Source organism: Ictidomys tridecemlineatus, chromosome 2 (assembly GCF_052094955.1).
Source record: "Ictidomys tridecemlineatus isolate mIctTri1 chromosome 2, mIctTri1.hap1, whole genome shotgun sequence".
Lineage (NCBI taxonomy): Eukaryota > Metazoa > Chordata > Mammalia > Rodentia > Sciuridae > Ictidomys > Ictidomys tridecemlineatus.
Genome location: NC_135478.1, coordinates 46,182,104 through 46,200,246, shown reverse-complemented (window position 1 = coordinate 46,200,246; position 18,143 = coordinate 46,182,104). Strand labels below are relative to the sequence as shown.

At 44.2% G+C, this 18,143-nt stretch overlaps 2 protein-coding genes across 7 annotated transcripts in view; one reads left to right on the top strand and one right to left on the bottom strand.

The window, feature by feature from the left end:
- The window catches only part of Cacna2d3 (calcium voltage-gated channel auxiliary subunit alpha2delta 3), an 873,532-nt gene that overhangs the window by 714,150 nt on the left and 141,239 nt on the right, over window positions 1-18,143 (top strand). The window lies entirely within an intron of this gene.
- Lrtm1 (leucine rich repeat transmembrane protein 1) lies at window positions 266-16,497 on the bottom strand. 2 transcript variants are annotated; one of them, XM_021731168.3, is made up of 4 exons: window positions 15,853-16,497; window positions 13,115-13,319; window positions 12,723-12,979; window positions 266-7,156 (listed from the first exon to the last, which is right to left on the bottom strand). In XM_021731168.3, exons 1-4 carry the CDS (start codon window positions 15,857-15,859, stop codon window positions 6,723-6,725), a joined length of 903 nt encoding a protein of 300 aa, XP_021586843.2. In that variant the 5' UTR covers window positions 15,860-16,497; the 3' UTR covers window positions 266-6,722. The 2 variants fall into 2 exon arrangements, with proteins under 2 accessions (XP_021586843.2, XP_021586837.2); XM_021731162.3 differs by having other exon boundaries at window positions 12,723-13,319; window positions 15,853-16,492.

Below are 18,143 nucleotides of genomic sequence, written 5' to 3'. Positions count from 1 at the left end.
CTATGAAATGGCTATTGTGTGTCCCCAGAGTTCATGTGTGGGAAGCTTGGTCCCCAGGGTGGTGCTGCTGGGAGGTGGGTGGGACCTTTTACAGGGAACCCTCCTGGGAGGGTTTTAGGTCACTCGAATCGTGCCATCAGAAGAGATTAAGGCACTTCTCATAGGAGCCGTTTTTTTTAAATTTGTTCTTTTTACATATGAGAGTATATTTTTTTTAATTTGTTCTTTTATATGAGAGTATATTTTGACATCCATATACAGAGTATAACTTATTCTAATATAATTTATTTGGAGACTGGTTTATTTCACTTAGCGTAATAGTTTCCAACTCTATCCATCTACTAGCAAATACCACAATTTCATTCTTCTTTATGGTTGAATAATATTCCATTGTGTACATATACCACATTTTCTTTATTCATTCATCTGTTGAAAGGTACCTGGGACCTGGTTATTTTCACAAGAGGATTGTTCCCAAAGCCTGAGCCTGCTCCCCAACCCCACCCAGGCTCCGTGGCTTCCTGTCTTGCTCACACACCTCCTCCCAACATTTCCATCCACTGTGAGGTGGTACAGCCAGAGGGGAGGCCCTCACTAAAGCCTGTGCCACGGTATTTGGACTTCCAGCCTCTAAAATTGTGAGTCTAGTGAAACTATTTTCTTTGTAAAGTTGCCTGTCTAAGGCATTTCATTATATTAAAAGCAACACGGAATTAATATAGTAGGTTAAAACTATAGCCTCTGGATTATTTTTATTTTAATATCTTTCCTTCTTTTTTTTTTCACACTAAATGCTACATTACTGAGAGGCTTCATCTCTCATGGTTGAAACCAGCAAGGTCTCAATGGGAGGTATTAAAGACAATTGTTCTCAAATACCCTACGTATAGAAGGGGATGGTTTCCCTCTGAGTTTTCAGCCCAGTGTCTCAGTGGACTAACGACATAAGGAAGGACACTCATCTGGCTCAAGGTCATAGCTCTGCTTTGATATTCCTCCTGGAGACTTGCATGTCAATGAGCAGTCTTCCTAATTTCTAGGGCTCTATGTTTTTCCCTTTTCTGTGTATTAATGAGTGTGACAATGAAAACTCCTACTTATTGGCTAGCATCTTCATCTAAAGTCTAATTTTGTCATTTTTCTCAAATAACACAAGAGAGTTTGGGTCTCTTCCCTTCCCTTCTAAGAATGTCTCTTCCAGTCCATCCAAGTCACAGGTGGTGAAAGGCCTTCGTTTCCCATTTTGCCTTGACTCCTTCAGCTGTCCTGCTGTTAATGGTGGGACCAGAGTTAACAGCGGTGACATACTGGTTGGTGGCCAGATTCCTTTTCTCTGCCATGTTTTGCAGTCAGCGTTGGCAGTGCCAGGAAAGGATCCTCACTCTGAGTTCTTTGGACATCCTGAAAAGTGTCCAGGTTTGGGACCTGGGAAGACCGGAATCCAAATTCCTGCTCTACCATTTACTGGTGGTGTGACTTTAGGTAAAGGACCCGAGCTTTCTGACCATGTCCTTTCTCCTGTGACATGGCAGTAAAATACCCACAAGTCTTGGCCAACATCAGACCAACAGGAAATCAATTACCATGCAGAAAACACCTGGCACAAAATTGGGTGCTCGATAAAGGTTGAAGGTTATGCTGTAATTGTCATTACCCTAATAATTAGCATAATAATGTCATAGTCTAGACATTGCAGTTCTCCACGGAATGAATGAAGGATGGTGGGCATCAGGTTGTGTTAGGGTTTGGATGTGAGGTGTCCCCCCAGAAGCTCATGTGTGAGACAATGCAGGAGGGTATGGAGGAGAAATGATTGGGTTATGAGAGCCTGAACCCAATGAGTGAATTAAATGCCAGTGGGATTAACTGAGTGGTAACTGGAGGCAGGTGGGGTGTGGCTGGAGGAGATGGATCTTTGGGGGCGTGGCTTTGGGATATATATATATTTTTTTAATATAAAAAATGGAGTCTCTCTGTCTCTCTCTGCTTTCCGATCACCATGTGAGCCTCTCCCCTCCACCACACTCTCTGCCATGATGTCCTGCCTCACCTCGAGCCCAGAGGAATGGAGCTAGCTGTCTATGGACTGAGACCTCTGAGATCATGAGCCCTCAAATAAACTTTTCCTCCTTTACAATTTTTCTAATTGCATTTTTTTGTTGTTGTAGCAGCAGAAAAGCTGGCTAAGGCAGGTTGTATCATTCATGCTAACCCCATGCTTCTGCAACTGAGTTTATCAGGCATACAGTTAATTTATGTGTGTGACTTTTGAAAAGTTCCTTTCCTTTTTCCTGCTTCTATTTCCTATCTGTAAAATAAGGGCACTGGACTGTATCAGGGTAGCAAATAGGTTTAATCTCTCATGTCAACCCTAGCTGATCGGTCAGTCGTGGGTACCTGGAAAACAGATTTTAAAGGATTCTGAGGCCTTATGGAGGCTCAGCAGATAAGTTTGCCATGATCTATTAGCAATGCCTGTAATGGAGAGAGAGAGAAAGAGTCTGGTGGCTGCTATTTTGAAATTTTCCAGGCCTGGACTCAGTGTTCTTCAATGCTTTTCTTTGCTTCTAAATCCTTTGATTTCCCCCCACCCCCTTGGGTCTTCTTGATTTGAGTTTTGTGGGCTGGACATCTTATCCATCTAAATGTATATTCAATATCATTAGAGTGAAAGTAGGTGTGCCCAGTCCAGTCAAGGATGCAAAAAGAGGGTGATAGGTTATGTATAGGTCATCTTCTCTGAATGGGACAAGGATTTCTTTGAAGCCTCATGGCAATTTGCACATTAAAAAAAAAAAAAGCATTTCCATCAAAACGGAAAACAGACCAGCAATGCCAGGTGGGTTTGGAATATGAGTTTCTGGTAGACTTCAGTCAATAACATTTAGCAGGGAACACACGGATGGGTTTTACCAAACTGGAAACAGTAATTTCCTGACCTACAATAGAAAGTTATAGGTTTCTAGCAGCTGTTGTATAATTATATGAATGTGTGCTGCAGACAGATTATTTTGGAAATTGATTTAGCTACTTCTTTGGATATTTAAGGTCTAAAACAAAGGTGTCTGTTTTTCATGGGTACTTGGTTGATTTAAGCAATGAGGTTTGAGGTTTCATCAAGCTTCAGGAACAAACCCACGTATGAATCATTTTTTGGTCTGACATTTTTTTTTTTTGTAAGGAAAAATAAGACCTTCAGTCACCCACTGGCATTTTATGAACAGAAGCACGAGATTCTTCCTGCAGGGTCAGGGCAATTGGCCTTCATTATAAAAGCTTTTCAGATACGGATTTGATGTTAGATCTTTTGCTCCAGAGTCTCTCTGGCAGCCTGCCTCCCCCTCCACCCTTTCTCTCTATGCATCACTGCCGACAGCTATAATATCTGTTTATGAATTTTTGATCTCTGGCAAAGCAAAAAATAACCTGTCTATAGTCATGCTGTTCTACTAAATATGATGAAAAATTATATTTTATGTGGCTTTCTCGGAAATAACCAACAAGAATTATGAGTTTTGTCCTCAATGTACCTTCAGCATGGCTCTATGATGGACAGACATTTTTATAGTGGAATCTATGAATAGGACAGCAGCAATAAACAGCTGAAAATAATCTATGAGGCGTTTGCAAATTACCCCTCATGAGCTGCAGTGGTTGTGAAAGATAATTTGTGGTTCTTGCAGAATACCCTGCAAATTGGGTCTTTCATCTGCAATGATTTTTACAGTTAAAACATTTCATTTCTCATATTAACAAATGATAACTCTGCATTTGTTAATCTAAACAATTTGATTTATATTTTTTTCTGTGCTGAGAAGCTGTTGACATTTCAGGGTAAGTAATTATTTTCCTTGCCAACTGCTGTTTGTGGTGATGGTAGGCAAAAGATAGAAATCAGAATGTACATCCTTTTTTTTTTTTTTCCCCTTAAAGACTATCTGTAAAGCCGGAAGTCAGCTTGCCTGAGTTATCATCTGTACTTAGAAATTGAATAGAATAGGGGTGTTGACATGTGAGGATGCTAACTATGTTTAGGGTTTTCTGCAGAAGTTCTCTGTAAGGGAGGGGATAGGGGCTGGCTTGCAGTGTCACCAAACCTTGAGCAAGGCACAGTATGCTTCCAGTCTTCAGTCACCACAGTTAGAAGAAGCACACATTATTGGCCTCAGTAGTTCCAGCTTGTGTGGTATCTATTTGAGTATCTCATAGGGTGGGTGTCAGGATTCCATGTGGAATGTTGACAAGAACCACTTTACACCATGCCTGATATGCAGCATTAGCTCTTACAACATTGGTAAGAATTGGAATGGGGAATAAAAAAAAATCTTCTAAACGTCCTTTCTCAGATTGGCTAAGAATTCACAGTCCAGGACAATGAAAAGACAGTGTTTTTGTTGTTGTTTTTCTCTTTTTCCTTACCTGGGAAGAAGTTGCTGTATCCTTAGAGCAGGGTGCTCAGTCTTGCCCACTGGAATGGCTGGCATATGGCAAAGTGGAGAGGAGATGCCACAACCTGGGATAGAGCCCAGACAGCAGGTCTTCCCTGCCGTTGAGATTGAACCCAGGGGCACTTAACCACTGAGCCACATCCCCAGCCCTTTTTATTTTTTATTTTGGGACAAGGTCTCGCCAGGTTTATCTTAATATTCAGATAAAGAAAAAAATATAAAAACCCTTACCATCCCAGTTTAAAAGTTTTCTACCAGTAAAATCGCTGCTTCAAAAGATGGCCCATCTTTTGCTTGAGGGTAAGCAGAGCTCACATTAGGTAGAGCACACCAGGGGCAGTTGTAGATTGCCTCTGTGATGATTCCAGATTCATTCCCGTGACCCCTGCACATATGATACAGTAGGTTCATCCATCTGTTTCCCTGTCTTCTTGGCACTGTCGGGCAATACTGGGACTATATCTGTCTGTCCATCCTGCTCATATGCAAACCTTCCATCACATTCCAGCTAAGGAATGGACTGTGGACTTAGGATCCAAACTAATTTTTATATGGCCTTAAGGAGTGAATGTAGAGCCAGTATTTTGAATGGCAAATGTGCTTTATCCTTTGAACCGATTCCAATTGATTAGTTCTGGTTGCCTACAGTGCTGTCTTAAGAAACCATCTGTGGCGCATTGGGGCTCAGCTGGGAGGAGTGCTGGGATTGATTATCAATGTCTGTCATGGCCTCTGCAGGGACTGCTTGCCATATATATATATATATATATATATATATATATATATATATATATATATGCCGTTTTCTGCCTTTAACATGTCCCTAACTCCTCTGCACTCTTTTCCCTGTGTAAAATAAACTGACTCCTAAAAAGTGACTCTAAGTAGGAGCTGAGAGAGAACAGGTACATTTCACTTTAAGAAAACCTAGCATGGCGAAAATGCAAATATACAAAAGGCATAAATCTGGAGCCAATTATTTCCATTACAGAAAGATTCCATGAAAGGTTCCTTTAAATAGCGAGGTCCCCTACTGCATTAAAATGATGATTCAATTTACAAAAATTCACGTTGCATGCAGTTCTTCAGGACCACGTCTGTGGGCTAAGCCAGCCTTATACCTGATTTTATTTTATTTTATTTTTGAAGCCACGGCCTAAATAATGTTCAGGGTGGCTGCCACCACTTATCTGGAGCCTCTTGTAAATTCCCACTCTCTTCAAGACTTCCTTCTGACTTCCTATCCCAGAGTGTTGAGAGACAATCTGGGTGGTGATCAAGAGCTGCAGGCTCCCACACCCTGACGGGGCTGCATTTCATTAGTGGGGGGAAGAGATGCATTCTCGTCCTGTCTGTGCACGGGTGTGGTTGTGCAAGCCTGTGCCCTCTGTGCACCACGCAGGCAGATGCAGATACACAAAAGTCATTACCCTCGCTTTTCGACTAACCTAAATTCATTCCTGCTGTGAGAGTTATAAATGGAAGCTTCTAGTCTCCTGGTGGATAGGGCCTTCTGGTAATCTCTGCCCTGAATTTGCTTATGTGTTCTTTACCTTTGCATCCAAAAAAAAAAGAAAGAAAGAAAAGAAACTTCCCCAGACTCTGGGCCTGAGTCGCATTACCCAGATGTGGAACCCTCCTCTTCCTCTGCATCGCCCTACAAAGCCCCAAATGGTTTTCTGATTTAGAAAATTAAATATAATCTGACTCTTGTGGCAAGCTACGAAATTCCCAACCAACAGACGCTCCCATTAAATGTATAACATACACAACATCTAAAAGTATCCACCGATCTAGCATGAACTTGAATTATAGAGGCATTCAGTGCCCCTCGGGTAGGATCACCAGCCTCGTCCCAAGCACTCAGACTTGGGCAGTTCTCCAGTGGACCCTAAAGCTCCTAGGAATGCTGACTGGCTCACATGTTGGAATTTTTTTTTTTTTTTTTTTTGCTCTGCAAAAGCAACTTAATCCAGGGAAGGGCACCTGAAAGAGATGGTATCTTCCCTTTCTGAGTGCATGGTCTTCCAATGCCTAGAATCACCGTCATAACTTTGCAGACACAGAGTACAAGCATCATCTCTATTTCATCTATGGTATTTTAAAAAGTTCCAACCTAAATTTCTTCCCAGGAATATATATATATATATTTTTTTTTACAAACACATCTTACTGTTTCTGTTGGAAAAAGCAAAATCAGACCGTAACAGTGAACACATGGGCTCACTCGGACACCTGGTCTACAGCCATCAATCCTCTTTGAGATGAAAGCTCTCAGGCCAGTGAGTGGTCAAATACCTCTTTTCCTCCCATCTTCCCAGAGTCACTGGTTTGAGCCAAGGGGCCCCGATGGCCCTGGGCTGTAATAGCTGCATAGGTGCAGCCATAGATGGCAGCCGCCAACATCATGAGACACACGATTCCACATAGAACCCCCGTGATGACAACGGTGGCCACGGCGTGGCGCAGGTTGGTGGGCCTCGGCTTGGGTTTAACTTCACATGCCACAGGGTCTCGCTCCCCAGAGATCCGGTTCTCATGAGGCTTGGGGACCTCCCTGTGGGCAGCACCATGCTGCTGACCCTGTGAGGGCTCCAGATGTGGAACAGGAAGAGGACAGGGCTGGTACAGCTCATGAGGAATCCTAAGGAGATCCTTTCCCTTCCACATATCAGGTGACCCGCAGATGACACCATCCATTACTCCCCCTTTAAAAAACAAAAGCAGAGAATGATAACAGAACCCAGATACGACTGTGGTCCAAAATCTTTAGCTTAAAAAAAAAAAAAAGAAAGGAAGGCAGATGGAATTTATAAAGTATCTTTATAAACTTTTTTTCCCATTCTTTATGATTGTAGGATTTCTAAATTAGCTAAATGCTAAAAATGCCACACACTAAATTGGCAATTACATATGACCCAGAATTCATCAGAAGCCAAGACACCTTTACATCATATAAATGCTGATGGGGAAAGACAATTCCAAGGCTGACAAGAAGGGACTCCTGGGGCGACACCAAGGGTGCCATAGCCCTCGGCATTCCTGAGGCCAATGCCCTAACGAGGCCCCGAGCCCTGCCACACAAGAAATCTTTTGTGCCAGATTCCTATTGTAAACCTAAAAAAAAAAAAAACCACAGAACAAATGTGCATTGTTATGATGCTGTGTGTTGATCACTGAGACGCCAGGTGTCTACCAACTCTCCTCAGTGATGCCAAGGGCAGTGGTGGCAAGGTCCTTGCGGTGCTTTGTGTATCTCGGAATTTGCCAATTGGTTTCGTTCGTGGGATTAAGTATAATTAACCTGTCTCCTCAGGCCTCGAGAGAGTTTACTACTTTGAGTACCGGATTTTCCAAAGGGTTATTAAGTGCACTTTCCATTCCCCATGAGGCAGTTGATTTCCTCGGGTGTGTAGACTTCTGACATTTGTGGGCTTCCATTGCTCGGGCGTTCTCTAGAGAGAGCGCTGGGTTCACACACTTCCTTCTGGATGAGGTTGGTCACTGATTTACTGAAAAAGAACTTTTTTGACGAAATTCTCTGCCATACAAGCATCAGATTTGTATCCAACTTGTTAGTTTACAAAGCACAGAGGGGTCCTTACGCTCTGCTAAGAGAGGAAATTCTTAAGCAAACTCATGCTGGTCCTGAGCAGACAAATCAACATCTAAACTCAGTCCTTGCCCATCATTCTCAAGTTTCCCCCATCCCTCTCACTGTCCTGCTCTACTTCCTCCTCTCTGGAGAATCGTGAGGCCAGGGCAGTGGGCAGGAGAATCCTCATAAAGCCCTTGGACCGGGCAAAACTCTCCTGTGATCTGTGACTCAGTTCTCCCAGCCTGCTATAAACACCTCTCCCGGGAGGACTCTCTTAGCCAAATTAGATGGAAGATTCTTCGCACAGATGGTTGGTGGATTGTGAAATTATAGCAGACCTACACACATGGAGGTCGTTACTTCAACTTATTAGCACCTGCCATCACACAGCCCTTCAGAGTTTGGGAATGCTTTCCTATCCATCCTACCTAAGCCTTTTAATGCAAGCCCTAAGTGGCCCTGTAAGTACATAGGACCACTCCACGGTGCAAGAGTTGTCACGTGGCCCAGGCACACCAGGGTGAGTGGCAATGGCAAAATTCAGCCTATGCCCTTTCTGCTGCCATTGCTTAAACCTGAATCACCTTCTGCCAGGATGTCTCTAGCCCCGCCCCTCCTGGCTTCTTCTGTGATCCCTTGAGGCAAGAGTTGAGACTCTAAAGCTAAAAAGGTAAAAGAGGAATTTCTTCTTTTTCCAAGCTGTTGGTTCTCGGGAGGCCAGAGGTACGGGGTAGCGGCCCAAGGTGTCATCCAGCTGCACTGTCATTGAAGTCTTGCCATATAGATCATTGCATTTCTGTGCACCTGGCCATTAGAGTCTCTCCCTGGGAGTTTGTTTCGAGGAAGAAGGCCAGAGAGAGAGAGAGAAATGAAGAGCGGGGCTCTGAGAAGTACTAAGTACATTTAACCTGGCCAAAGAGCACTGATACTTCTACCAGGGTTCGAAGGTCTCCTGCCAAGAGCAATTCCATCAGCTAACCTATACCCAGACCAAGGTGATTTATTTAATGATTCCATAACTGGTTTTCTCCATCTTCAGTCTTCTCAACGTTCAGTGTTAGAATGGGATCCACATCTTGGGACACAGAGGCAAGAGAATACATAGACTAGAGCCTGGGACTGTGGAAGGGGCCGTGACTCCCAACAGCTACATGGCCTCCTGTGCAGCTACATCCCCAGCCAGGATCTCCTCACACCCTGCCACCCGTATCTCGGAGGCCATGGCATCAGAGACAACTCTGCTGACTGTAGCACGAGGAGCTTTACCCGCTTCTAGATTATATAAGTTGACAATGCAAGAAGCTCCAGCTTGCCATGAGCACACCGTCCCCCACCTGACCCCTAGTGGCTCTCAACCTCTGTCTTGGAAAAAAATGGATTCAGATCTCAAATCTGCACATGACTTATTATACAACCCCAAAAGTTCTTTGACCATACCGTGCCTCCACCTGTGCTTCTGAAAAGTGAGAGACGGGACGAATAATGCAATTCGCTTCCCACGATTGCTCTGTGGGTTCAGTTGGATAAACCATGTCAAGTATTTAGCACCATACTTAGTCTAGAGTCAGTGTTTAATAAAGTTAGTGATGAGCATCAAGATGGTTTGCTTACTCGTAAATAAAGAGGAATAGTCAATGTAGAATCAAATCTATGTGCATGTTTCTGTGGAGGAGATATGGTTAAGTATTCACCAACATACCTCTTTTTCCCTCAGGCCCGTAGGAACACTCAGTTTTTGCACTCTTTGGGGTCATTTTGGGGCTAGGTGACTGAGAACTACCCAGTGGAACCATGAATGCCCTTTCCAGGAGATGACATCTCCAGCATGGTCTTACGTGGGTTTCGTCCCCTTTGGGTGGTGGTGTTGGAGATGGTGTGGTGAAGTGGGGCCACATCACAACCTAAGAGAGGCTTAGATCCCTGAACAATGCATGGAAGGCAGACCAAGTTCCCAGTTCTCTTGAACCCTAAAATGAGTGAGCAACAGACATTTTCTTGCCTAAATGACTGAAGTCTAGGGATGTCTGTTAAATCATTTAACACCTCTGGAATTGCTTTGGTTTATAAGGATATTGATTAATGTCTATTCCTTTATTTTGTCTTTATTCAATGCATTCATTATATGACTTTCATATTTAGTATCAATATGGATTTTTTTCTAGTTATTTTGGGACAACCAGATTTCCGGTGCCCCCCAATTGATTTTTCCTTCCTCTGACGAAAGGCTGATATCTGTGCTCCTGTGCTCTGTCACGAGGGAGGGTGAACTGCCTCACTGCTTCTGAGGACCATCATGGGCCTTGATACTATCACTTTTCATCTGGTGACACTGAGCACTAGGGAACCATATTAATTTTCCCAAAGACCACCAGCAAGTTTTGTGGTTGAGTAAGGAGAACTTCATCCCATCCCACATTGCTTCTAACATCCCGGGCCTGGGAACTACATATTCTAATCAAGAAATATTCTTCTTTGATGAAAACTCTTTTGTGTGATGGTCTGGTATATGCCTACGATTTAATCCAGAACACAATAGCTCAAGCTCCTTACCCCCAGCTGTAATTAGTTGTATTTGAAGCCTCCTATCAGATGGAGGTTGGCACATGCTATATAGCTCCTGTTGTCAGTTAACTGGAAATGTTGGCTGGTGAGTGAGATGTGATTTGCTATTTTACTGTTGAGACGCTTCTTAATTCGTTATTGTATATTTGAACTCGAGCTGTTTTCTAACTTGCCTTCGTCTGTGCAATCCAGATGCTATTGATTCTCTAATTCATGTCTGTAGGATGTGTATTTTCTTGAGCAAGGGCTCAAATCTTGAGCTCCCCTTGGATTTGGAATGGGAGTCTCCAACATGCCCCCAAACCAACTCTTGACTCTATGCCTCCCCACTTCCTCACTTCCCCTACTCCCAATTTGCTAAAGGCATCACCATTTCTTTGGCTACCCCTGCATGACAAAAGGAAATAGAATTTCCCATCATTAGACTCTTTTCTTCATCTGTCACTCAACCTCATCAGTCATTCCTAGCAGTTTAATATTCCAGGTGTCTCCCAAAGCCTTGCCTTCTTACCACTCTGTTTGGGGCCACTATCATCCTCTCCCTGGCCAACAGGATTCATCTTCTTTTTCATATCTCTCTGGCTCTTCTTCTGCAGCTTTTAGCTTGCTCTTCCAAGACTCACCAGAGTAATCTTTTAAGTTGTAATCAGATCATATTGTTCCCCTGAATAAAATGCAAGGGCTTTCCATCTGACCTAAAATAAAATCCCAGGCCCAAGGTCTGCTCTGCACAGTCCTGCATGACATGGTCTCTGAGGACATGCATTGCCTCTTCTCTGTCCCCTCTGTCACATCCTGCCTCTGTTCTAGCAATTCTCTGGTTCTTCTTTTGTCACCAAACTTGATGTCTTTCGCCTAGTCATCTCCTGGCTCATTCCTCCTTGTTCTGATTCTTCTCACCCATGTCACCTCCTTGGAAAGGACTTCCATGCCCGTTCAGTCTAAAATGGGACCCCTTCCCCTCATACTCCCTCTGTTTCCCCTGCCTCATTGTCGTCATAGCACTGCCGCCTGAGCACGCATCATTACCCGTGGTCTTAATTAACATCCATTCACACTGCTCTAGATACTCTAGATATTCTTGTTCACGGTCCTTTTCTCAGAGCCCAGAACAGTGCCTGGGATATAAAAAGCATTCAAGTGTGGCAATCAATGAATGATGTTCAGAGACGCACTATGGGGTACAGGGAAGAATGTGGGGCCAAGAACCAAAGTCAGGCTTTCTGTTTTCCTCTTTGCTTCTGCTCTGTGATCTTGGGCAAATCACGGAACCTGTCTGGGCCTCTGTTTCCCATCGATAACAGGGATTTGCCAAACTTCTATTAAGAGCCAGATAATAAATATCAGCTTTACCAAACAGTCAATCATGACCACTTAAACTTGCCCTTAGAGTGCAAAACAGCTGCTCAGTACGTGATGAATAGGCATGGATGTTGGCTGACAAAACTGCATTTACACAAAGGGAAGAGGGACTTAGGGCTGTGGTTTGCTAACCCTTGGGTCATTTCCATATCCCCCCCCCCATCTTTAATATTCTGAGATCTCTTGCTTTGCTTTTTGATATCTGGTTAAAGAAATAATGAATAACTTTAGAAAGAGGTCATATTGCACCCAAGTTCAATAACAGTAGTACTTGCTAAAGCAGAAAGAGATTCTTTTAGGGAAGATTTTCACCTGTCAAATGGATAGAAGCAAACAAAGAGGAGAAAATATCCCAAAGAGTGATAACCTTGTCCCCAATTGGATCATACTTGAAAATAAGAGTTTAGTGCCACTTTGGGGTGAAGCAGTCACTCAGGTGGCAATTGAAGTCCCTCCTTCCTTTGGGCATACCTGCCAGAGAAGTAACTTCATGTTATATTCATCAGACAAGAAGAAAGTTGTCTCTGTGCATTATATTTGTAGATGAATATAAATAACCTGAATTTAAATACCGTCTAATGACTCACCTATCTTTTTGCCAAACCATGAAATGACAACAATGTAAAAAAAAAAAAAAAGCTTAAAACTGCTCCTTGCACCCTCCTCAATGTAACTGCTAATGCAGAGAACAGATGAGGTTCATCCCAGGCTGGTGACACACAGATGGGGCTTTCCAAACAGACGTTACTGACCTGCATAGATAAATTTCTCCAGCCAGAGTTTAAGGCCCAGCAAGTGGCAATTGCATTTCCAGAGGTTGTCCTTGAGAAATAACAGCCTCAGGCTGGGCATGGATTCTAGGAGCCTGCGGCTGAGATAGTGGAGCTGGTTCTGTTGCACTGCAAACAAGGTTAGGTTCTCCCAAGGCTCCGCCAGCGAGGTGGGAAGATGGCTGATGTTGTTGAATGACACATCGAGCTCCCTCAGCTGCGGGAGGGAATGGAAAAGTCTGCTTTCCAGGGAAAGCAGGGAGTTGTGAGTTAGGTTTAAAACGTGCAAGTGCCGAAGTCCATGGAAAACTTCAGGGGCCAGATGTGAGAGAGAATTGTTGGACAAGTTTAAGGTCATGAGCCGAGGAACTGACCTAAACGCGTGAGCGGGAAGCTGGCGTAGCTGGTTATCTTGCAAGAGCAGCGTTAGAGTCTGAGGAGGCAGATCAGGAGGGATTTCAGCCAGACCCTGGTGACTACAGTCTACAGAGTTTGAAGATGAGTGACAGATGCACTTCTCTGGGCAGCCGCACACGCCCTGGGGTGGGAAAATCGCACTCAAAAGCAGTAGCAGCTCACCTAGGACAAACAGAAAGAAAGTGGGCTCTGGGCTAGTGTTAGGAGAGAGATCTGCATGTATGTCCCTTTTTGGATTCACAGGTAATGTGATTCTGAGCCAGATAACACCTCCGGCGACCTAGATGACAGGCTGTGTCACTCCCCTTTTGAGTAGGGTCAGGACAGACTGAGTACATCCTATTTCACACCTTGCTAATTATTGTCAGCAGCCTTGGGAAAGATACTTTCCAAGTGCTTCAGTACCCAAATGGTGGAAAAATAGAAAGGTGACACTTGGTTACAAATGCCTTTTGTAGGATACTGCTGCATCATGTAGGGCCAGACGTGGAGAAGAGTGACAGGCCACTGCATCCAAGGAACTGAATATCATTTTTATTTCATTTTAATTAATTTTTAAATTGTGCCCTGTGGCTAGTAGTTACTATATTGAGTAGGGCAGGTCTAAAGCATTCTTCCAGATTGACATTCATCATGGCAGGTGTAATCCTGAATGATCATCTCTGCTCTTTTTGTATTCAGTAGATTTTCAAAATACAGAGAAGCATTAAGAATAATATCATAATCAGGCCGGGCATGATGGTACACGCCTGTAATCCCAGTGGCTCAGGAGGCTGAGACAGGAGGATCATGAGTTCAAAGCCAGCCTCAGCAATGTAGTGAGGCCTTACGCAACTCAGTGAGATCTTGTCTATAAATAAAATAAAACAGGATTGGGGATGTGGCTCAGTAGTTAAGCACCCCTGGGTTCAATCCCTGGTACCCACCCTACCCCTTGCACCAAAAAGTAAGATTTTTATACTTACTTTATCCTTCCCCCACCATTACTGATATATCCCTCCAGGTATGTTAAAAACAATATTTAATAATCAATTAATATTTAATATTAATTTTAACAATGACAAATAAACATATAGTACATATCTGGGGCCAACCATCATTCTATATGCTTTATATACATCAATTCGTCCCTGTAACATCGTTAAGTATGGTGGTACTCATTTCATCATTTTAAAGGTGAGGATACTGAGGCACAGAGACACCAAATCGCTTACCCAGGATCACACAGATAGTAAGTATTGGAGCCATGATTTGAACCCAGACAATCTGCCTGCAAAGTGTGAGGGTTCTTATCTGCTCCACTCCAGTGCCTGTCAAATACTTTTCCATGCACACACACTCATTTGCATTGTGGTTTCTAAATATTCACATAAATGGAATCATCAGTCTGACTCATACTGAAGTCTGTCGTCTTCCTCCATGCTGATCTAGCTACTTGGATACCTAGAGAGATAATTCATTCCTTTTAACTGCTATCGAATATTCCATGATGAGATCGTTTCAAATTCAATATTTACTCATTCCTTTACTGAGGGGCAATTGAGCAGCTGCAATATTTTTCCCCCCCTTCATTACAAACAATGCTGTAAAAAGCATCCTTGCCTCAGCACTCCTTGGCTATCTGGGAATGTGGGAGAGGGTCCTTTGAAGGGGAGAGAGGATGCCAGTTTATGTTCTTCTTAGGTTCACTGAGATCCTTCTACAAAGTTGCTCTAACACTTCTTGGGTTTTTTGTTTTGTTGTTTTTTTTTTTTGAGACTCAAATTTCAAAATATGGCAAACATCTGTCAAGGGCATTTTGTCAAATTGGTAGAGGAATTCACAAGGCCACATGATGATATTCGAAACTTAAAAAGAGTGATCTACTCCTATTGAAAGTTCCTGATGGAGGTTGTTTGTTTGTTTGAAGGCTTAACTAAGGAAATATACAATGTGGCCTTCCCGGGCTCTGCAGCCTGCTCCCTTGTTCTGAATTCTCTCTCTGGAGCTAACAGTGCTGAAGGCTCATAGGAAGGAGGCCCCCGGAGCCTTCTGAAAGAGAAGCTGCTCTGTTTAACTTAATTCAAGAGAGGTGGGATGTCACCATCCTCTTCCTCTTTCCCAAACAAAGAAGCACAAAAATCCTTGTTCTCCTTTCACCAATTTTGCAGGTAAACGAAATGACTCCTTTCCAAGCCAAAATATCTTCCCATGAGAAACAAACCCACATCCCTCCCCTGAACTGTGGGGCTCAAACATGACTTAGCTGCAGGAAATCAATTCTTAAATAAGAGAATATGTTTTCCATGGAATCTGCTGAGCCATTAATGAAGGGCTTCTCTTTCTGAGATTGGAGCCAGTTGGTTCATTCTTCCTTTAGCTCCAACCCTCTCCCCCAAAGGGAATAATATATGAACTCCAACTGCCCGCGCCATGTTTTCTGTGAAATGACCCGTGGCCTGCCCAGCGCACACTCACATTATGGCCGCATAATTTTATCTCCAGTCCCTTCCTCTGCACCCAACGTGGTGAAAACATAAATCTTCCCCTTCGGAGATATTTTTTTTACATATGTCCAGATCTTTTAAGGAAGACGACTTGAAAATACATTTCACTGGACACCCTTCTGAGGGGATCCACTCCCTCACTCCCTCCCTCCCTCCCTCCACTGGAAAACTCCTCCAAGGAGCGACAGGACTCATCCATCACGGCTCACCTCTCATGGCTGCGCCTCCACGGGGCCAGGGTCCTTGCCGATCACGCAGCCCACCCTTATTAATTTGCAGATCCACAAGCCGAGGGCATGGCAGGACTTGGAGTTTTCATTCACTTCTTCTGAATCCTGCTTGGGCTTTTTTTTTCTTCGATGCTGAGAACAGTTGTCGCTTTCACAAGACCACTTCTTTAAGCAGCCTGCCCCCTTGTCTCCATCTGGCTGGGATCGATTTCCATAAAAGGATCTTTTGATTGTGTCCCCTTCTTCTTTCTTAAAGTGTCGACCTCCCCGAGATCATCCCTGCCTTTCCCATTCAGACGGAGAGCCGCGCGTAAAGAATGTTTGTCAAATCTCGGTGAACAGCTGTAGCATTCAAACATGACCCCGATGGCTCGGCCTTTTTGATTATTTAATCTGCTTGGAGTCCAGGGCACCAAAATAAAAACGGCCTCCTTAATCCGATCGTGGCTTCTGAATTCTGTTGACTTATTAACCATGCTGTGTCCACCTCCTCGGGTTGGCGGTGGGGGGAGACGCTCGATCTGGGGGTCTAGCAACAGAGCCAGCAGAGTGTGTAATATGAGGACAAATTGGCCTGCTGGAGGCTGACATGGTTTCCACAGTGCGTTTCTTTGGTCATCGGAGGCTTATTCAGCCAACATCCGTAGGGATTAGCTGTGTTGACAGGATCTTGATGCCCTGAAATTCATAGCCATGGTTTCCTTGCGTGGACATCGCAACCTCTTCCCCCACCCCTCCGAGGCCACAAATACTTCTCAGCTGCCGGCTGGCTCCCTCGTCCCCGCCCCCCACCCCAGCCCCGGTTGAATTGACCTTTGGGTTAGCATGACTTTGGAAATCTCAATCTTTCATCGTTTCCCTGATGCCAAGGGTCTGGCCCTTTCCTCATTTTTCACATGTGAAACAATAAAGCCTCCTGTGCGCGTCCGACATCAATGAACTGTGACGTTCTCTAACTGAAGCTGCTGGGAACTTTCCCACCAGGGACCGGAACTCTTGTCTCTGAATGTGCAACTCCCCTGCCACTTGTTGAGGTGGGCTTTCGATGCTCGAGGTAGCTCTCCTACAACACCCCAACATGTTCTGAGTGCGCTCGCTCGGGGACGCCTTTCATGGAGGCCATAAGAACTGGAATCTCTGGCCCCAAAAGCTGTGAAGTGGAGCCTTTGCGTGTGAATTTGGGAATCAGATGGGCCAGGATTTGGCTAGTCGGCTCAGGACCTCATCTCTAACATGGGGATATTGGTAGTTTTTATTTCACAAGATTGTAATCAGAATTACCTAAAGCAATACATGTCACAGCCTAGAGTGTGCTCATGAGTATTGACCAGTACCCACAAGAGTGCTTTGCAGCACTTCCCAGCTCCTGGTCTTGATAGAGGCTGGCCCTGAAGCCTGCCTGGTGCTACAAAGACAGGAGGCTCCCTCTGAACAGGATTGGATAGTGACTATTTTTAATAGCCTATTCCTTGGGGACTATTGTCTCCAAGCCCCTTCCCACAATCATGCTGTGTGGCTAAATATGGATGCCCATTTGGGGGGTTGAGGGTACCAGGATTGAACTCAACCACTGAGCCACATCCCAGCCCTATTCTGTATTTTATTTAGAGATAGGGTCTCACTGAGTTGCTTAGGATCTTGCGATTGCTGAGGCTGGCTTTGAACTCGTGATCCTCCTGTCTCAGCCTCCCAAACTACTGAGATTACAGGCGTGTGCCGCCATGCCCAGCTAGTAATCACTTTTCCATGATACAGGACCATTAGTGGCCCACCTAAACATAGTCATTAATTCATAATAGCATAAAAAACACCTGTAAACTTTATGTTCCCTTTAAGAACTTGGAAGTTACTCTCTTTCCTTGGGGTCTGAAAACATTTTCGTGGAGGGTCAGGCAGTAAATATGTTAGACTCTGAGGGCCCTCTGGTCTCTGGTGCAAGCTTACGTCCTAGTACAAAAATAGCCAGAGATGATCCTTAATGGATATGTGTGCCTGTGCTCCAATACAACTTTATTTACAAAAACAGGTAAAGGGCCTGATGAGCCAGTGGGCTATGGTTTGCAAACCCTGCTCTATCTCACCCTCTAGCCACTGCTGTCACCTCACCACCTGTCATCCACCCCCAACTCCCACCTCCCAACCAGGCATATCCATTTTCTGTCCTATCTCCTCTTCCATAAAATATAGGATGATCTTTAGAGCTTGCTTATGTCTAAAACCTTGTCACGCTGGTCAGAAATCAGGAGTGAGCCTCAAAGGCACTGTACTCA

Excerpts from the sequence above, each read along its gene's own strand:
- Lrtm1 (XM_021731162.3), bottom strand. Across the intron at positions 7,157-12,722 it reads GGAGAAATTTATCTATGCAG|GGGGAGTAATGGATGGTGTC; the intron begins GTCAGTAACGTC and ends TGTTTTTTAAAG.